The sequence below is a fragment of the Amblyraja radiata genome, chromosome 18 (genome assembly GCF_010909765.2).
Source record: "Amblyraja radiata isolate CabotCenter1 chromosome 18, sAmbRad1.1.pri, whole genome shotgun sequence".
NCBI lineage: Eukaryota > Metazoa > Chordata > Chondrichthyes > Rajiformes > Rajidae > Amblyraja > Amblyraja radiata.
Window position 1 is genome coordinate 22,441,850 of NC_045973.1, and position 22,286 is coordinate 22,464,135.

Genomic DNA, 22,286 nt, shown 5'->3' on the forward strand with positions numbered 1-22,286 from the left:
AAAGCCCCTAAACAATGTCTATTAGTGTTCTTGCATTTTAAAAAACAACTTGGTTTTGAGTCCTCCCAAAGATATATAAATGAATGCAATCAATGAACCCTGCCATTTGTGATTAATTCATCCAGTGAGCATAGCCAGTTTTGTGGGTGAGATGTCTTCTAAGTTTATATTTTCTTTGAATTAGTACCAAGGATCACTTAAATTTGCATTGGATGTAATTGTCTTTAAATATGTATATTTTTGCAAGAGTTAGTTTGATGTTTAATCACATTAATATCAATAAAACCAACAAATGAGCAGAGATGTCAGGTTAATGCCATTTATAACTTTAAGTATAATCACAAAGCATAGTCAACAAAATAATTTTCAAATGTAATTACATTGAAAAGAGCAACCAATAATCTTTTCAATGTAATTACATTTGAAAATTATTTTGTTGACTATGCTTTGTGATTATACTTCAGTTCAGACAAACAGCAGTGAGGTGCATGGTCAGACAATCCATTTTAGTTAACCGAGGGCTAAATAAAAGACATATGTAACAGATGGAATTGCCTTAGCCAAACAAAGTACACTCTGTGAATGTAGTAATCTGCATATCTTGGGGTAATGCAGTCGCTAATTAGCAACTGAGGATCATCTGTTGGCAAAATCCCTAATCCTCCTCCTGAACAAAAGAGGGGGGAGAGAGAGAGAGAGAGAGAGCATGTGATATAATTTCTCTACCAAGATACTATCATTAAGATCAAGGGAAATGTTCATGAATAATATAAATTCATTATTAATTGTTGCACCATGTTCATTAATATTACACACTTAAATAACTAGTTATATCCTCTCTATTCCAGCAGTCTGAAGAAGGGTTCCAACCCAAAATGTCATCTGTCCATTTCCCTCTGAAAATGCTGCCTGACTTGCTGAGTTTCGCCAGCAGTTTGTTTTTGCCAAATAAGTAGGCAACTGGGTGATAATAGAGAAAGGACTAAAGCAATGTGCTTTGAAGAGGCTTTTTACTTGAAAGCACAGGAGTCCAGGTGGTGCCCAAATACAAAGTAGGCAATAAGGTGTGCCATGTAATTCTCACCAGGTAGATTCTATGAAATAAAAAACTGAGCAAAAATGACAAAAGTTTTTTTTTTAAATGCTTAAATAACAACATGTTTGAATGTTTTTGACAAGAATGTTCTTGTAAGGCAGACAGTCTGCTCTGATAGTGCACCTTTTTCCAGGCTGATTTTTGAGATCACAGTTACGCTTTACAGCTTGGTTTCCTGTCATGGAGGCTTATGGCAGTTAATTCTGAATAAACAGCATTTAGGACAGCTGAAAAGAACTTTGTTAAATTTAACGTTCATCCTTCATGTGCCAAGTGGTTTTGGATGACAGTGTGCATTCCAACAAACCCAGTCTCCAATATTTTCACGCCTTGTGTAAATGCTCACATTTGGATGTGGTCCACCAAATACTACATCTTAGTCAATCTTTGGGGGAAGTTCCACCATGGAGACTGAGGAGCTGAGCAGAGAATGATTTCCCTGCTCATCCCTCCTCTCTCATGACTATTATGTCAAGAAACTGGCACACAGCACAATAAACCTTTTGGTATTTGCCTAGTTTGTATTTGGGCATGACCTGAATTCTTGTGCTGGAGTAACTCAGTGGGTCAGGCAGCATTTCCAGAGAACATGGATATGTGACATTTCGGCCTGGATTATTAAGATAGGTCCACATTTTAATACTTAGGCAGTTTGTAATCAGCAGGAACAAGCCTTGGCTCAGTCGTGGTTCTCAAATATAAAACTGCAGAGAACAAGGAGAAGGTAATATTTGCTTTTCATAATTATGTAATTCATTAAATATGCAAAAAATATTAATTGCAGGACAACCTATCATGCACTCATGCGGTTAATTTGGTAAGGAAACACTGGTATTAAATGTTTGTTCAAAGATGATATACCAAATATCCAGGAAAATGTCATACCACAATGATTCACTGTCCAAGAAAATTCCCCACCACATCTCATTGGAGTCTCGAAGCAAGCCTTTGCAAATGTTTAATGATCTCTATTGGTTCCTTTTTTTCAAGAGCATTTAAATAAACGGAACTGCACGATATATAATGCGGAGCAAACCCTACAATTGACACAATTGAACCCTCCCCACGAAGGCGCGATCTCCCAATCACCCGCCACTTCTGACGGCACATTTCTAAGCAATGCTGGGGGAGGAGCATCGCTTCATCCAGAAATATGATACAATAACATCGCTAAAACCGCTTAAATTTTAGAATTATTCCTGAATATTGAACTGCAATGTTTTCTTTAATAGGAATTTGTTCAGAAGGCACAGTTATGGTTTCTCTTTAATGTACTTTGTACTCCCAACCCTACAAGAGAAATTGGTGTTTGCTTCCTGGTAACGGCGCGTGGCGTCCGGTTGCCAGGAGACGCGGGCCTGGTGCAGACGCTCAACATCCCCGACGGAGCGACAGTTGCCATTAACCCAGCGTAAGTGCGACTCCACGATGTATTAGGTTTATTTCTCTCGCTCTCTCACTCTCTCTCTCTCCCTCTCCCACTCATCAACGCTAAAAAACCACAGTTATCGCTGAAACATGGACCACAGCGCCAGAGACCAAGGGTAACCAAGAACTAGCGTGAACGGGTGATCGATGGTCGGCGTGGACTCGGTGGGGGCAAATGGCCTACTTCCATGTTTATCTTTTAAAAAAACTCTCTGGGGGCTGTGATAATTATCTGGGGGCTGTAATCTGTAATAATCCCCTTTTACCAGCACTTGCTCCATTGCTTTCCATATCTTGGTGTTTGAGTGCTCATCTGGACACTTATTCGCTGTTTGCGATAGTTTCTGCCTCCACCACTCTCTCAGGCAATGAGTTCCAGATTCCAGGTGAAAAAAATCTTCCTTAGATCTCTGAACCTCCTTTCACTTACCCTAAACCTATGATGTCTAGTTTTAGACAATTCTGCCGAAGAAAAAATCCCTATTTAAGAAACTAAACAAGCATAGATAAAACATGGCTAACGGGGTTGACCTAGCTGGAGAGGAAAAACTGGAGCGAGAGTACATTCCAAATATCCATTTTTAATAATAAAAAAAAGACCCAACCAGAAATGCCCAAGCAGAATCATTTCTCAGAGATCGTTATACTGAAGTTTCATCATATCACAGAAAGGATATTCTTGAATATTGCATCAATTTCTGGCCATTGAGGTCCAAGATAAGACAACTAATTTCTTATTGTATTTCCTCATGACTTAGTAAGCCATTGATCTGTTGATTCAATGCTGGCAATCAGAGCATTCCAGCATCCCATTCCCCCACTTATTTTCGTATAACCTATTCTCTGCTCTTTAACTTGCCTCAATTCTCCTGTCACTCACATGTATTGGGGTTGATCTACCGTAGCCAATTAACTCACCACTCAGCATAGCTCTGGAATGTAGGAAGAAACCCATGTGATCACAGGGGGAAATTGCAAACTCAAAGACAGAGCAGCGGCACAGTGGTAGAGTTGCTGCCTTACAGCGCCAGAGACCCGGGTTCGATCCTGATTATGGATGCTGTCTGTATGAAGTTTGTATGTTCTTCCCATGACCTGTGTGGGTTTTCCCTGGGAGCTCCGGTTTCCGACCACACTCCAAAACGTACAGGTTTGTAGGCTAATTGACTTGGTAAAATCATAAAATTGTCCCTTGTGTGTGCAGGATAGTGCTAGTGTGTGGGGATCGCTGGTTGGAGCAGATTCGGTGGGCCGTAGAGCCTGTTTCTGTGTGTATCTCTAAACTAAACTAAACTAAACAGTCCCAGAAGTCAAGATTGAGCCCAGACTGATAGAGACAACAGCACTGATTCAAACAACACTGCGTTAAAATGGTGCTTTTGATTTGAGATTCAATCCCTGGATTAATTGAAAACCCATGTGCATTCTGTTAGGATCACCCTAGGCTTCCAATTCTTCATCTTTTTCCCTTTCTGAATCTTTGGCTGCCTACAGTAATCACTCAAGTCCAACGTGAGGAAAAACACTTTATTTTCTGTCTGGATATGATGTAGCGTTTGGGACAGGATTCAATTAGACAATAGACAATAGGTGCAGGAGTAGGCCATTCGGCCCTTCGAGCCAGCACCACCATTCAATGTGATCATGGCTGATCATCCCCATTAATTATACATATATTTTTTGGATATGGGGCTGGTGTGGGAAGATGGTAATGGAGCAACTATGATCTTGATGAAAGGGGAGCAGATGGAGGGGTTAAATTATTTTTTAGTTTATAGTTTAGAGATACAGCGTGGAAACAGGCTTTTCGGCCCACTGAAGCTGACCACCGGTCACCAATTTACATTAGTTCTCACTGTACCAATTGGTGCATGTGACAATAAATGTCTCTTGAACTCTCTTGAACTCTTATCCCACTTTCTCATCCATTTCCCTATGCACAAAGAGCAATTATTTGCAGAGGCAAATTAAACTATAAACAACACATCTTTGGGATGTGAGATGAACCCAGAGCACCCAGAAGAAATCTCTGTTGCATGATATACCCTGCTGCAACTTTTGAAAGTTTGAACATAAAAATGAATCTCTTAACATGGGTCAGTAATTTGCAATCTGGTCCCAAAATGTAGTCTATCCATTTCCTACCACAGATGCTGCCTGACATGCTAGGTTCCTCCAGCACTTTTAAAACTCTTTTAACATCATACCTCAACGTATTCAGTTTTATTTTTTCCCCTGATCATTAACATATCTTCTTATATCGCTGCAACTTCCCCTCATCATGACTGTGCCCTTTTGCCTTTGCCATCACTAAGGAGCCAGTTACTCAAGAGAAAAATGCAAATTCCGTACAGTGAGATACATACTATGAGTGGATTGCAAGGAAGTCAGAGGGCTGGGCTAGCTTGTGGCAGACCCCCTGAGAATGAGGGAAAAGTTCTGTCCCAGGTTCACACCAGTGAAGCAAATAGAAAATCTGAACAATTCAGAGAGGAGAGAGAATGGATCAACATCTGCAGCAACCCAGGACAATTAACATGGATTTTTTTAAAGGAAGACTTTTGAGGAGCTAATGTGGGTTGATGAGGGTAGAATTTTTTTACATAATCTGCATGGATCTAGCAAAGTATATGACAAAATCCTGGTTATGAAACTAAAAGCTCACTGGCTCCAAGGAACAGTGACAAGTTGAATTAAAAATTGGCTCAGTGGCAAAAAGCAAAAGGCAATGAAAATGTAAGCGACTGAAGTCTGTGTGGAATTCAGCAGACTCAGGATTAGATCCCTTATTTTTTGCGGTATATATAAATAACTGGGGGTTAAATGTAGGATCCACAATTAAGAAGTATGGCAATGTCACATTGTGGTTGTGGTTGATGATTTTGGCTGTAGGAAGCTATCGATGGACTGGGTACAAAAGTGTCGCGTGAAATTAAATCTGGTAATGCATGAGGGAAAGGCAAGGAAATAATAATAAATGATGCAATACTAAGAAGTATAAACAAACAGGTAGATCTTGGAGTGCATGTGCATGTCGCTGAATGTATCAGGAGTAGGTTAGATGGTGAAGAATTGAAATGGGATATCTTCTTTATGGACCAAGCTGCACAATCCAAGAGTAGATGAGTGGTGCAGAATTGTCGAGGAGGTTAGTTGGTCCACAGCTAGAATACTATATTCTGGATATAACACTGCAGGAAGGATGTAACAGCATTGGAGAGGGCGCAGAGGAGGTTTATAAGGTTGCAGCCAAAGGTGGAGAGTGATAGTTATGAGTAGAGACAGGTTTAGGCTGGTGTATATTTTCTTTAGAGTAGGATAGATTTCCTTCAGTGAAAGATTGCAATGGACCAGATGGATTTTTATGATAGGCTGGTAGTTTCAAGGTCACCAGCTTTTCCTGGATGTGAACTTGTATTTCCAGATCATAAATATAAGCCTCTGATTACTAATTCAATACTGTAGTTTAGTTTAGAGATACAGCGCGGAAACAGGCCCTTCGACCCACCAAGTCTGCGTCGACCAATGATCACCCCATTCCCTAGCACTGTCCTACACACTGGGGACAATTTACCTGTACGTCTTTGGAATGTGGGAGGAAACCAGAGAAAGCCCACGCGCCCATGGGGAAAACATACAAACTCCGTACAGACAGCACCTGTAGTAAGGATCAAACTTGGGTCCCTAATGCAGTAAGGCAGCAACTCTACTGCTGCAGCACTGTGTCGTACCCTCATGTCACCATGCTGCCCACTAATGTCATCACTTCAGTCACTATGCTACTACGTCTAAGCAGGCAATGTTAGAAGAAGATTTTCAGCAAGGGTTTCAGCCCAAAACGTTGCGTATTTCCTTCGCTCCATAGATGCTGCCTCACCCGCTGAGTTTCTCCAGCATTTTTGTTCACCAAGAAAATATGTGGTTTTAGAATTAGTATATTCAAGAGTTTCATAAATATAAGAACCGTACACTATGGACCATACTTCTTAAGTATGGCCCATAGACACTTCTTAAGACACTTGTATCTTTTCATCTTTCCCAATACCCTAAAATGTAAACAGACAAGAAGACAAATGTTATGGACAACCATTCATTGTTATAGTTTACCCATTTCAGCTGTCTTGTACCAATAAATATATTCTTTTGATTACAGTGTCATGGAATTCTACAGGTCACTACGATAGCTGGCTGAGCATCAGTTCCTTGCCCTTTCCCCACACTACATATATTTTTTTATATCATTTCAATTTATCTTTTTTTTCCCTTTAAGTCTATCATGGATTTCTCTTCCATTATTGATAGTGATAGGAATCTTCCATTCCTCTTCCATTATGTTATGGTATTTGGCACATCATTAGCCCTCTGCCTTAAAATAAATGCATACTATTCTTTTTTTCTTTAGTCATTAATTATAAAATTTTACACTTTCAACTTGCAAATGTATTTTTCTAATTATTTTGTTAAAACATAAATTTAGACTCCTATCATTGTTCTGCATTCTTCAGTTAAGTATTGTGCGTTAAGATAAATTATATGGCAATAATGTAATTGTATTTTGTTTCAGCTCTTAGGTTCTGATGGAGAATGGAAGCAAGCAATAGACTGAAACTCCCCCCTAGGAAGAAATTGAAGTCATCTAAACCAAACTCACTAGACTCTAGGACTACGGTGAATGATGAACAGTTGGGCAGAACATATCCAAGTATCACACCGACAGGCTTCTATTCAGACATCCTTGGTTCTGGAGCATTAAGTATTCTAGGGGTAAGAGCCATGAATATCACTGATTGACCCTAATGGTAACAAAATCACCTCTATTGATGTTGATTCCTATTCAACAGTGACACATCACGGTCAGAATATTTGCCACACACTTTGTCTGTTGGGTAATCATAGTCATAGATCTGTACAGCATGAAAAAAGGCCCTTCATCCTAACATCCATGCTGACCAAGTTACCTCCCACTCTCCTGTGCCTGGCCCATATCCCTCTAAATCTTTCCTATCTACCTGCCGGTCTAATTGTCATTTGAATGTCGTAATTATATCCATCTCTATCACTTGCTCTGGCAGTTCATTCATTTTACGCACAATCAAAGGATTGATCACAGTCATTGATCTGTATTCTTGAGTTAAGTATTGAGTGTTAAGATAAATTATATGGTGATATTATAATTGTATTATGTTTCAGCTTTTAGTTTCTGTTAGAAGCAATAGACCAAGAAACAATAGAATGAAATTCCCTCCCAGGAAGAAATTGAAGTAATCTAAACAAAACTCACTAGATTCTGTGTGAAAATGCTGCTCCTTGGGTTCCTTTTAAATCTTTCTTCTCTCACCCTAAACCTATGCCGTCTACTTTTAGACTCCCCTACCCTGGGATAAGATTGTGGTTATTTACTTTAACTCTGCTCCTCATGATTTTATACGTTTCTATAAGGTCACCCCTCAGCTTCCTACACAACATTCTCTCCAGCCACTCCTTATAACTCTAACCCTTCCTCATGAATCTTTTTTGCACACTTTCCTTGGAGTAAGGTGATGAGAACTGAACACGTTACTCTAAATGTGACCTTACCAATGTCTTGTACAGCTGTAAGTGATGTCGCAACTTCTGAACTCAATACCCTGACCGATGAAGGCAAGTATGCCAAACACCTTCTTTCCCAGTCTGAAGAAGGGTGCCAATCCGAAGTGTTACCTATCCATGTTCTCCAGAGATGCTGCCTGACCCGCTTAGTTACACCAGTACTTGTGTCTTCTTTTGTAAACCAACAACTACCAGTTCCTTGGTTCTACCTTCTTTATCACCCTGTCTACCTGTGTCACAACTTTCATGGAGCTAGGTCTCCCGTCACCCTAGTTCTCTATTCTACAACACCTCCCAGTGTCCTTCATTTTCTGTGTTGCTCTGGTGTGTCTTACCAAAATGCAACATCTCACATTTATCTCAATTAAACTCCATCTGCCATTCTTTGGCCTGTTGGCCCAATTAATCAAATAACCTTCTTCAACTACCACTATACCAACAAATGTTATGTCATCTATACACTTACTACATTATTTCACAAATCATTGACAGTATTAAGGAACACCAGTGGATCCAGCATTAATCTCTGTGGCATACTACTTGTTATTTCAGTCTGGAAAACAACTCACTGCCTCCACTCCCTCTCCTACCTTTAAACCAATTTTGTATCCAATTAGTTAGCTTGGCCTAGATTTCCTGTAATCTAACCTTCTGGACCAGTCTACCATGCAATACCTTGCTAAAGTACACTCAGACAATGTATACCATACAGCTCCCTTTAATCTTCTTGGTCACCCCTTCAGAAAACATAATCAAATTCACGAGATCCAATTTCTCACACAAAAAGTCATGCTATCACTAAACCCTAATTTATGGGGGAAGGTGAGAACATTTTGAGAGATGGACATCACAAAATATGTGGTCAGTGGTATCTACGCAGCACTAAACAGCAAAGGAAAAGTCTGCAGAGATCTAAATACCTTGATAAATGGTCTGGAATTGGAGTGGAAAACATTAATATGTCTGCAGATTACGAATGTTGCTAGTACCTATCGTTAGAGGTTTGACAAAATATTGATGAGCATTGTGACATTGCATTAGGAATGTATTCTGGTGAAGTAAGACCATTGAAGAAATAATGTGCTGGACAAGCTGAACTGTTGGCTAATAGCAGTATGCATATAGGCACATTCTGAATTCCCAACTTTTGCATGGCAGCACTAGAGTATGGAGTGCAGTGTAAGTTAGATGTGGGTAAATATGACTTTGTGCTTCCACTTGGATGCATGATTGAGAGAGTTGTTCGATAATGTCCGTTGTATTGGTTCCTTTAGGTTTAAGTCAGCGTTGAGGTGTGGACAGCAAAAGCATCAAGCATAATCTGGTTCATTTGAATAGGTTCACAAAATGTAGATATAGTTAATAATATTTTATTTTAACTTATTAATTCATGTTTTAAAATCACTTCTATAACAAATAATTTTACTGACGAACAATATGACAGTATGAATTTATATTTTAGCATTTTTCCGCCTTGGCATACGTAATCTCCCGGTTGCCAAACACTTCAACTTCCCTCCCATTCACATACTGACCCTTTCTGTCCTGGTCCTCTTCCATTGCCAGAGTGAGGCCAAATGTAAATTGGAGGAACAACACCTCATATTTTGCTTGGGCAGCTTACAACCCAACGGTTTGAATATTGATTACTCTAACCTTAAGTAACCCTTACATCCCCTCTCTCTCCGTCACGCCCCCACCATAGTCATTGAACTAGTTTTACTGTCATCCTGTTCAGTTCCACTGTCTGTATTAACTCATTATTACTTACCCCTCAGCCAACAATGGACTACGGTGGGCTCCATATTTCCTTGATTATCTGTTTTCTGAACATCTTCCATTCATTTGTCCTAAGTACTGTCTACACCTCTCGTTCCCTTTTCCCTGACTCTCAGTCTGAAGCACGATCTTGATCAAAACGTCACCTATTCCATTTCTCCAGAGATGTTGCGTGACCCGCTGAGTTACTCCAGCTTTTTGTGTCTGTCAGCAGCTGAATCAAGTTGCCATATTGACGAACCATAGTCAATTCTGACAACTAGTTAATGGAAGTGGTGAGGATGTTTATTCTGACTGGTGGTGTCAAGAAACATGGCCACTGTTTTGGGGTGCAGTGGATGACATTTAGGACTCAGATGAGAAGTCTCTTCACTCAGAGGGTGGTAAACCTGAAGATTTCTCTACCATAACTGGTGGGAAACCAGTTTGCTGAATAATCTAAAGAGGAGATAGATAGATTTCCAGACACAAAAAAAAAAGATTAACAAGTATCGGAGAATGCAGGAATATGATATTAAGATGGAGGAGCGGGCATGACCATATTGAAGGGCAGAGCAGGATGGAAGAAAAAAATGGACCTTCCCTGCTTATGATTACAGAGACATTTAGAAACAGTAAGAATGAACTTTGCGGAATTGTCAGAAGGCCATTGGAGTGGTCAAAGGACTGGTCTCTAATTTCAGCTGCCTGAGGCCTTATCGTCAGTGTGGCTTGTTCTGCTTTCTCCAAGGGCTGAAGCAGCAAAGGCTGGAGGATGTTGGGAGTTGTGAAATCACTGCCAACTGCCAGAGACCTGTGTTTATTAGGTATGGTTCATCATGATGGCAGTAAGATTCAATTATGATTATTCGTTGCAAATTATATCCACCATCTGACATTATTCAAGAGACATCCTTTGGGGAAACTTTACTGGCTCTGAACATGACATTTTCTTTTATCTATAGGGTACTCAGGACTAGTTACACTTGTCTATCTGTATCATTGCAAAAGTCAGGAAATTTAGATTTGTAAGTGCCTTATATATTTACGTATTGTAAATGATTGATGTTACACTGGTCTGAAGTTTAAAGTCATCTTTAATTGTAACACATAATATAGCGGTACAGCAGGTTGTTAGTTGTTAGTTCGTCACTACCGCTTCCAAGACTACTTAATGTAGGAAGTGGGTGTTAATATAAAGTATACAGCAAGTTGGGGTTAGTGATGCTATTCTACTATGATTGGTTCACATGCAATAACCAATCTACAAGTATGTTTACTTATAATGCAGTGCTAGTTTTTTTTAAATATACATAAATTAGTGTGGTATATTAGATTGTGACATTAACTGTAACTGTTACTTTAATGTCACCATAATGTTAAGGACTGTAACAGGGTTAATCACTGCCATATTATTATGCCGTGCTTGCAGCTTCAGTTAATATTCAATTGCCACAAAAGCAGATGTTTCCCTGCCCTCTTAGTATGAGTAAGTTATGTAATATCACAACATAGCACTGGAGAAAATGAATGCAGTACAACTTGTGTCTTAAATGACAGCTTACAATGTATTTGTCTGGAGAAACCAGGCTTTGTTTTTCGACAGAAAAAAACATGCTTCTTAAACTCTTAATTTCACAAATGCTAATCATTTTTAGTAACTTCAGTTTTTATTATAGTTCTTTATAATTGTTTTTAAATTTACTTTTAAGTCTAAATAGCATGTTGTTTTTATGTATGCAAAAATTAAATTTCACATATCTTGGTACATGTACCCATAAAGTACCATTCAACTATTGATTTTCATTTATAGAATGTTCAGGAAGGTCCCGATGTAATACGACACTTGTTAAATCAGTCAGGCCAAGAATACTATACTCCTGAAGGTAAGTGCCCGTTGTTGATGGTGGCCTCAATGGAAACAAGGATAAAGACATATAAAACGGTTCATTGTCCCATTGTTTTATAGTAAAGCATAAAATAGTTTCCCCTCAAAAGCATTGAATAGTAATGGATGATTGAGTATTAAATTGCCCTCAGTAATTTTCTTTGCTTATGTGGTTTCCCAACTTATTTTAATTATCGTGAGCTGTAGTACCTGGACCATTCGATTCTTTTCTGTTTCTTGCCGCAGTGGATGGACTTCGACCCTCTTCGACCATCTCTCACTTTGCAACAAGATTGAGGGTAAAATTAAATGCTACCACATGCAATATGAAGATAATAACATTATCTGAGTTGCACCTCTTCTGTCTTGTATGATTCATGAATTTCATTTTAACTGGAAAGCAAACTATGGTCAATGGAATAAGATTACCAAGAGATAGCCAAGGTTTTGGGTAACCTAATTCAAAATGAGCCAATTAACAAATAGTAATATGCATTCACAACGTGGTATATTTAAAACCTCATTATTCCTTGACATACAACACAGAACAGAAACAGGCATTTTTGGCATTGTTAATCATCAAACACCCAATGCTGTTTATTTTAATTGCAGAAATAGATCAAATAGCTTTTGTTTGTGGAGATCATGCTCATTCCTGTTTATTGGATTACTAGCTGCTTCATTATCTATGCCAAACAACAGTGTTGATTTAATTTCAGTTTCTGCTTTCCATGGGCCTGAGAACATTGGAACACATCTGGAATCACAGGTATATGGATCGGATACAGAACTTCACACAAGAACAGACTTCACACTGCGATCCTTTCAGCCAAAGGTGCAAATTCCATTTCAAGTGGCTCCTGGACAACGACCTCGCAAACTTGAGATTGAAAGGTGAAATCTTTCATTTTACTGTTGTCTTTCTTGTTATGACTTTAGATATCACCTTGAGGATCTATTTCTACATTTGCTGGAAATGTGGGTTGGCTTTTAAGTTTATTAGATAATCTAATTATGCTCTTAAATAAAAACAAACTGCTGGAAATTGTCGACAGGTCAAGGAGCATTTGTTGGAAAAAAAAACTGTTAACATTTTAGTTCTGGATACTGTCATTGGAACTTGGAAAGAGAGAAAACAAATTAGTTATACTGTATGTAACCACAGAAAAGGTAAGGAGAGATGGGTAGAATAAATGGAATGTTTCCAATTGGCAAGATCAGATGACTTAATGTAGCAGTTAAGTAACACATAAAACCTCATTCAAAATTGCCAATTTTGATACAAGGAGAAGGAAATGCATTAAAGTCAAGTCAAGTTGGGTTTATTGTCATATGCACTAGTATATACATAAATTACACTTAAATTCCACAAGGTAGTGAAAGACAAAGACTGCACAAAAGAAAGACATCAGTGCAAAAATACACAATTGGAAAACAAGTCCATGGTAGTGCAAGAGAAGGTCCATAGTGTTGCTGAGGTAGGATTGGGGTTGTGCAGGTCAGTTCAAGTAGCAAATGGTTCTGAGAAAGTAGTTGTTCCTGAACGTTGTGTTGTTGGACTTCAGGTTTCTGTATCTCCTTCCCAATGATACCAACGGGAAGAGGGCATGATCCGGATGTTGAGGCAATGCCTCATGTAGATGCTTTCGATGATGCGAGGGCTGTGCCCGTGATGGACTAGGGTGAATCCACCATTCTCTGCAGCCTCTTGCATTCTTGTGCATTGGAATTGCTAAATCAGGCCATGATGTAACCAGTCAGGATATTTTCTGCAGTACATTTGTAGAAGTTACAGTATTCATTGACATACCAAATCACTTAAAAACTCTAAGAAAGTAGAGGCACAGACACGCCTTCTTTGTGATTACTTCAATGTGCTGGGCCCAGGACAGGTTGTAAGATATGTTAATGCTCATTGAAAATTGGCACATGGTCTTCTGAGTTCCCTATTTTAAAGTTAACGATTAGTTACCTGTTTAAGAAGGAACTGCTGATGCTGGAAAATCGAAAGTAGACAAAAATGCTGGAGAAACTCAGCGGGTGAGGCAGCATCTATGGAGCGAAGGAAATAGGCAACGTTTCGGGTCGAAACCCTTCTTCAGACTAGTTACTTGGTTTTGTTGATGTTGAGTGAATGGTTGTTGTTCCAGCTCCACTAACTAGGTATTCTATCTCTCTCCGGTACACTGAACATCACTACATGTTTTTCGCCAACAACTTTGGTGTCATCAGCGGGTTTATAGATGGCATTGGACCTGTGCTTAGCAACATAGGCATGAGCTTAAAGAGAGTAGTGCAGTGGTCTAAGCACATAGCCTTGATGTGTATCTGTTTTGTTATCAATGAGATGATGTTGTTACTGGTCCTCACTAACTGAGGTCTGCCAATGAAGAATGCAAGGATGCAGTTGCAAAGACAGATGCAAAAGCCCAGGTCACTCCTGTGGCCTGAATGTCGGTGCGCTGCGAAGCAGTCACCCAGTCTGCATTGGGTTTCTCTAATGTAGGTCAGGACATATTGTGAACATTGAATTCAGTACACCAGATTAACAACATGTAATATGCAATTCACAACATAGGATATTCAAAACGTGCAAGTGAATTGCTGCTTTACCTGAAAATACTGTTTGTGTTCCTGGATAGTGGTGATGGTGAAATACAGTGGTCACATTTCCTCTTCACCTTTTCCTTCCCACTATCCTGATCATGTTTTGTAACGGCATTTAAACATTTCTTAATTTTTGTTTTTTAACAGGCGAAGACGACAATACCAGAGTCAGAATCTAAAGCAGCTGCTTAAGTATGAAGGAATTAATTCGGATAAATTGATACCACGTCACTCTGGACCAGAAAAGAATCGCGCCAAGAGTGGAAAGAATCCAGCGCAATTCACCGTATATCTTCCATTAGAGGTGTTGTACATACATTTCTAGTTTGCAGATTTACTGTGAAACAAGAAAGTTGTTTGTGCCATTAGGTCCATTTGAGCTCCATGGTGCCATATTTTGTTCGATACTGCTCTCATGTCAGGCAGCATTCTCCTTATACTATAGTAACCATGCAGTTTATTCTCCCACACATACCCATCAATTCTCCTTTGATTATCTTTGCCACTTACTTATGCTAACGACGAATTTACAATTGTCAATTAAACCATCAACTTTTTTGGGTTGCGGAAGAAATGGGCACCCCATGGAAATGCATGTGTTCATGAGGAGAGTGTGCAAACTCCAAACAGCAGCTCTCAAGGTGGTTGCCATCCAGGTGTAGGAGCTGGGATTGGGTTTGGTTTCTTTGCCCTTGACAATTGACCTTGACTCGGCGGGTCAGGTAGCATCTCTGGAGAAAATGGATAGGTGACGTTTTGGGTCGGGACACTTCTTCAGACAGGTCCCTTCTTCATACAATTATCATCGTCTTTCATTGAACAAATATTAACAGCTGCGGTTTACACTTAATACGCTACAGGTGTTTGATGATGAAGAATTTGAAAGTCGCACACCGAATGAATGGTTAGAACTTGGCTATGAGGAGGGATCTAATGATAGGAAACCCATTCCAGGGAATGCGCTTCTACCCAAAGATGACAAGTTGGGGCATGGTACGTATATTAGAATATTATGTTGGATGTCTTTTGCATTTAATTATTTCTTTCCATTTTCTAGCATGTTGTTTTTGTCTGTATAATTTTAAATGTCATCTGTTATTCTGTTTCTGGGAGCAACTAAAAGTGATGACTAAAACAGTCTTTTTAAATGTTTAAAAACTCTCATATCAAAATCTTTTTATTTCTAAATATAATTAAAATGTACAAATATTGGCAATATTTAATGAGTTCATGTCAATAGGGTAATTAAGTGTAAAATGATGAAAGTGAACTAGGAGCCATATTGATAATTTGGATTTTATTTCCATTTTGGTTAATCAAAGAATAATTTGTACAGATGAAAAAGGAACTCCTGATTTGCTACCACTGATTTAATACCCTAGTACAAACTCAAGATCAATCCTCTTCCAACCTCTTCAATTGCATTTGGTGTTCTCGATGAGGCTTCCTTTACATTGGCAACACAAAACGTAGATTACGCGTGCTTTTCGCTGAACACGCGATCTTTCTGCCAAGGCCTGCTTGAACTCCCATGTTGCTAACTGTTTTAACTTCCATTCCCATTCCCATACCGACCTTTCTGTCATTGACCTCCTCCATTACTAGAGTGAGGCCACATACAAATTGGAAGAATAGCATCCCATACTCCACTTGGGTAGGCTACTTGAATTCTTCATTTTCAGGTAATACCTGCAACCCCCACCCACTCCGTACACACACATTGCTCCCACAAACTCCCACCACCCTGTTCTCTTTCCCTCTCTTCTGTATGCTGAACCCTTCCCTGAGTCCATTTCCCTTTTATCTTTCTGTCTTCCACCCATATCCTTCCCTCCAGATTTACATTTCACTCCTCCTTTCCTTATCAGACACCCATTTATCTAATTTTCAGCTCTAGCCTTTGTCACCCATCTGTCGATCACACCTCCTCACCTACATCTCCCTCGCATGTAGCCGGGGGCTTTGACTTTGACTTTGACATCGGGGGGGAGGGGAGTGCAGTGGAGAGAGAAGTTTTTTTGGCCTTCCATCACAGCAATGTGATGGATGTTTATGTAAATTATGTTGTGTCTTGGGTCTATTTGTTTGTAATGTATGGCTGCAGAAACGACATTTCGTTTGGACCTCAAGGGGTCCAAATGACAATAAATTGAATTGTATTGTATTGTATTGTATTGTATTGTTTTGCTCCACCTCCACCTCTCTTTTCTAACTTTCTCTCCACTGCGCCATCAGTCCGAAGAAGGGTCCCAACCAGAAACAAAATATCCATTCCCTCCATAGCTGCTGCCTGACCTGCAGAGTTCCACTACCACTTTTTGTTTTGCTGAAGATTTATCCCATTATATGATATTAGACAGGAGCTTGCAGGGGTTGATTGGAGTTGATTTTGTGGGGAAAACAATGTCCAGAAAGTGAGGTGCTTAAAAGTGATAGTGTGAGTGCAAGGCATGCATGTTCCTGTTAGAGTGAAGAGCAAGACAGATAAGGAATCTGGTGACGAGAGAAATCGAGCCTCTGGTCAGTAAAAAGGAGGCATGGGTCAGGTATAGGCAGGTGGAATCAAGTGTATCCCTGGAGGAGTATAGGGGATTAAGGAGCATATTTAAGAAGAAAATCAGGAGGGCAAAAGGGGAGCATAAGGAAGCTTTGGCAAATAAGATTAAGGAGAATCCAAAGAGATTTGATGTATATTAAGGGAAAAAGGGTAACAAGGGAGAGATTCGTGTCCCATGAGAGAAATCAAGCCTCTGGTCAGTAAAAAGAAGGAAGCCTGACATCTCTGGTAGGAAAATTACTGGAGAGAATTTTGAGGGATAAGTGCATCTGGAAAGACAGGGGATGATTGGCCAGCTGCGCGGTGGGAGTGTCCCGGCCACAGGAAAGGTGTTGTTGGAGTAGAGTGATTGAGGGGTACAAGTATATAATTCTCTGGGTGGTGAAGAAGGCTGGCCTTCATCATTTAGAGAAATTAGCATAGGTGTTGGAATGTTATATTACACTCATACAAGACTTTGGAGAGGCTACAATTGGAGTATTGTGTTCAATTTTGGTTCCACCACTATATGAATGATGCCGTTCAGCTGGAAAGAGATCAGAGAAGATTTACAAGGATACTGTCAGGGCTTGAGGGCCAGAGTTACAGAGACTTTGGGCAGACTAGGACATTTTTCCATGAGGCGATCTTATAAAGGTATATAAAACCATGAGGGGAATAGATGTGTGAATGCACAGTGTAGGTATGTTGCAAAGCCTACCTGAAGCGTTGCTGAAAATCTGTCGCTGCGGGTGTGCGCGATTTTGGCGCCGTTTAGAGGGGGGCGGGTTTAAAACGCGATTTTCTCTAGGCTGTTCAAATCGAAGATGTTCAGCCTAGTTAATTATTAACGAAAAATCGCTGGAAGACCCCGTCGCAAATGCTATTATCAGTTTTAAAGGCCTCGTATAATAGTTATAGTAGTTTAAAAATCAATCTCTAAACCCGCGACCACCGGCAGCTGTCAGGGTCGCATAGAGCAAATAATAGAAGGTAGGCTGCTTATTTTTATATTAAAAAGGGCTTCTTAAGATCCCTTTATACAAAGTTTAATATTGCGAGAAGCTCATTTTGGGCCCATTATATCCCGCAGTATTTTTCTGGGCATTTGAGGGCACAAATCTACCGCAATGTGAACGTTCTAAACCAGCGCGTTCACAGGATCCCCCTAGAAACCTGATTTAAAATGGACTTTAATTTACAGCAATTAAACACTAAATTCCTTCCATTTGGGCTATAAATTAATGTAAATGAGATTTAAAAATCATGTTTTATTGTGAATTATTTATGAATATTATTTGGACACTTAGGCTATTTAAAAATGTTAATCATTTATTAAGAAATGGATAGATGTTTAGATCTAGTAATTGAAGTTTGAAATTAGCTACACTTGGGTAACTAACTAATTATATGCTTTAATTTCAGGTCATCCAAGTAATATTATTTTATATTTGTTTCAGAATGGTTCAATCTATGATAACTGAAAATTTCATTCAGTTCTCTTAATTTTTAAGAAGGTTATGGGCTTTTGACTGTCCACGATCACAGCTTTTTTGTTATGTCCATAGAAAATCAATAGGGAACAAGATGCTAATTTCCGAGTATGAAAATGGCCATAACTTTTTAAATACTTGAGATATGAAAGTGAATTAGGTGTCAAATTAAACTTCTTTTTATGCTTTATCTGATGGGATAAATTACAGACTTGATTTTTTAAATCTCAAAATTTTGTAACATTGCTACACAGTGTCTTTTTCCCAGGATAAGGGAATCAAGAATGAGAGGACATAAGTTTAAGATGAGAGGGGAAAGATATAATGGGAATGTGAGGGGAAACTTTTTCAGAGTGTGGTGGAAAAATGTAACAAGCTGCTAGGGGAAGTTGTTAAGGCAGATACAATAACAACTTTTTAAAGATATTTGATGAGAATAGGAAAGATTTACAGTATGGACCAAACACGAGCAAATTGAACAACTGAAACATAGATTCATTATTAGAAAAAAATACTGTGGTTATGACTTATTTTATATATACATACATATTTGCAAATAAATTATATATTTTGTATGAATTCTCCAACTCAAGTTGTGATAGCTGCTGTATTTGGGTAGTTTGCAGACTCCTGCACAACAACTCGGGTGCATTGCTGCCGGACTTCACCAGAGCGCAGCTCTGGCATCTCTGTAAAAATAAAGCCCCAAAAAAACAGCGGGAATTTTAACTAGCAGGTGTGTGGTCGGGGTAACCTGATTGAAAGAGAGGGAAGGGGAAGACACATCACTACTGAGGTTCCCTGTAGGCAGAGGGGGAGGGGGGGGAGGGGGGGCTGGAGGATCAATAGGACCCAGCAGAGTCAGACCACATGGTGTCTGCATTGTGGAGGTTGTGGGCCTGGTGCTGAACCTGGAACTCTGGTGAGGTGACGCCTCCAGCCCGCTGGTGGCTGGTGGAGAGGCGTGGGTTGGCGGAGTCACTGGTGGAGGCCCGTGGGGGGCTGGAGTAGAGATATGGGTCGGCGGCAGCAACATCGGTGGCCCCGGGAAGACAGTGAAGGTCGTCGATTGCAGCAATTACCCGAGGGAGGCGGCGAGAGTCGGCAACCGCAGCAGTTTCAGTGGTCCGGGTCTGGGATCAGCCGGGAAGGCAGTGGGGGTCAGAGATGCGGTATGGTTGCTGCTCCTCGTGGTGGCCATCTCGGCCTCGTGGTGGTCGGGCAGGCGGCGCCGCGGTCCAGCGGTGGAGCTCCGGGCCGGCGGGCGGTCGAATCGAGGAGTGTCGGTGGAGGCACTGGTCTGGAGGGAAGCAAGTTTGCGATCCTTGGTAGAGTCCAGATAGGCGAGGAAGTGTTTGTTGAGGGTGTGGATCTGGCGTCGAATGAAGTAGTTGTGATCCATTGCAGGTGTGAGTGAGTGGGTGAGTGAGTGAGTGAGTGGGTAAGTGGGTGAGTGAGTGGATGAGTGAGTGAGTGGATGAGTGAGTGAGTGGGTGAGTGAGTGAGTGGGTGAGTGAGTGATTGGATGAGTGAGTGAGTGGGTGAGTGAGTGAGTGGGTGAGTGAGTGATTGGATGAGTGAGTGAGTGGGTGAGTGAGTGAGTGGGTGGGTGGGTGAGTGAGTGAGTGGGTGAGTGAGTGACTGGGTGAGTGAGTGGGTGGGTGGTGAGTGAGTGAGTGGGTGAGTGAGTGAGTGAGTGAGTGACTGGGTGAGTGAGTGTGTATGTGTGTGTGTGTGTGTGAAGGCCCAGAGCTGCGGGAGAGTCAGGGTGAGTTGGTGCCGGCCGGCACCTCTATAAAAATACATGATTACCGGATTTTTCTTTACTTGCTTGATAATTATATTTCATGATAATTAGTGAGTGTAACCGTGCAATATTTTGTCATATTATTAAATTAAGTATTATATGTTTTATTGTACGTTATACGCTGGGATGTAATGATAGGCTATAATCTTGTTTGCCTCTCTTGGGAGACTAGCTTACCCCCTCACCCCAAGCAAAACCTGAAATTATGCCCTGTTTGACAGTTCCAGCACCTAATAAATTTGCACTGCAACACGCATATTAGATGTCGAACTGCAACTGAGGTTGAAATTAACAACTACAGAGCTAAATTTTGCCGAAATACTTTCCCAACATAAGCAATTTCATCGTTCACATTGATGATAAATTATTTTAATTTAAAAATTATTTAATGGATACTTTATTAATTTTATTCTAGTAATTATTCATTATATTATAGAAAACTTTTGTTTACATGCATACCTTAATCCAAAATAAAAATGTATGCAATTTTTATCGACTTTTTCAATGAAATATGATTGTTTTTAACAAGGGGGACAAGATGCTTATGAAAATTTAAGGTGTACACTGGTATCAAAACTTTGGGAATCACTGCTCTAGGGGATGGAGAGGATATCTAGATAAAAGCTCATCAAAGGGTCAGGTGGGACTAGAGGTAGTGAATTGAAAAATTCAGCTTCAGAAATTATCCAGTTGAAAATGGTGTGCAGGGAATGGGTCTTGATGAAAACCAGAAATATCTGTTTCAATTTTACAAATATTTGAGTGTGCCATTTCAGGCTTATTTAATTTCTAGGTTAATATTTGAGTGTTGTGCCATTATCTTGATAAATTAAATAAAAATGCAAACATGATATTGTAATTCTTGTTGGGACAATCAGTATTAGCATTTTAAAAAATAAATGATTTTTCTTAATCTACAGATGATCCCAAAAGTGACTCGCTTGGCTACAGGTGGTTTTTTGTTGGTGTTTTGGACTACGACAAGGAAAGGAAGCTATATCTAGTGCAGAAAGCAAATAGTTATGGTTTAATCCGAGATGAAAAAAACAAAGTAGTAGTGAATGGTGGCATTACTGAAACTGGTAGGTGTTAACCAAGTGTGCTGGTTTGTCGACTTAATTTAAAGAATTGCTGCTTTAGAATAATGCACGTTGGACAAAAACACATTTTACTTGAGAGTGGGATTTTCTTTAACCGACTCGCCAATGACATTTCGTGGCCCCTTTTGGCCCGTCTAATTGCCTACTTGAGTTCATTCTTGCTTGCTTCAAGACTTGTCTGATTTCATCTTTCTGCAACCTACATATGCTTCCTATTATTTTTTGACAAAATGTACAACCTCTTTGGTTATCTGTGGTTCCCTTACCTTACCATCCTTATCCCTCTACCTCACAGGAACATGCCAGTCCTGTACTCTGATCGTCTGAAGAAGGGGTTCGGCCCGAAACATTGCCTATTTCATTCGCTCCATAGATGCTGCTGCACCCGCTGAGTTTCTCCAGCATTTTTGTGTACCTGTACTCGGATCAGATGGCCTTAAAATGACTTCCCCACATCAGATGTGAACTTACCTAATAACAACTGCTCCTAATGTACTCTCCCTAGTTTCTGCCTAACAATGCTGTAATTTTTCCCCAGGGTCCACTTAGCCTTATTCATAAGTTTCATTTATGGAGTTGTGGTCACTGTCTTCAAAATACTCCTCCACTGAAACATCAGTCATCTGGCCAGGCTTGTTTCCTAGTACTCGTCAGCATATCTCCACTATCCCAGTATATCACCACATCCACTGTCTGCATATTGTTTCAGAAAACCCTCTTGGATACCCCTAACAAATTCTGCCCTGTCCAAGCTTTTTGCGCTTCCGTAACACTTGGCCAATGCAAAGCAATAACCCTGAAGAAAGTAAATTGGTAGGTCATGAAAATGTGACAATACATGCACATGCCCAAATTAATTTGCCACATTACCCAAAGGTTTTATATTCATTCATTCATAGGATGTGCTGCCATGTGCATTCCTAACTCCCTGTGAACCAAATGACTTGCTTAGCCATCATAGTGCAGTTAATACAACCATATTAC

The 22,286-nt window shown here is 40.0% G+C and overlaps 1 protein-coding gene across 1 annotated transcript in view; it reads left to right on the forward strand.

The window, feature by feature from the left end:
• Positions 1 to 2,279: 2,279 nt before the first annotated feature.
• dnah1 (dynein axonemal heavy chain 1) overlaps positions 2,280 to 22,286 on the forward strand; it is a 223,664-nt gene continuing 203,657 nt past the window's right edge. The window contains exons 1-7 of the mRNA XM_033036813.1: positions 2,280 to 2,507; positions 7,089 to 7,288; positions 11,685 to 11,757; positions 12,479 to 12,653; positions 14,514 to 14,670; positions 15,227 to 15,359; positions 21,123 to 21,284. Coding sequence (XP_032892704.1) covers positions 7,109 to 7,288; positions 11,685 to 11,757; positions 12,479 to 12,653; positions 14,514 to 14,670; positions 15,227 to 15,359; positions 21,123 to 21,284 — 880 coding nt within the window. The 5' untranslated portion in view covers positions 2,280 to 2,507; positions 7,089 to 7,108. The remainder of the gene's footprint in view (positions 2,508 to 7,088; positions 7,289 to 11,684; positions 11,758 to 12,478; positions 12,654 to 14,513; positions 14,671 to 15,226; positions 15,360 to 21,122; positions 21,285 to 22,286) is intronic.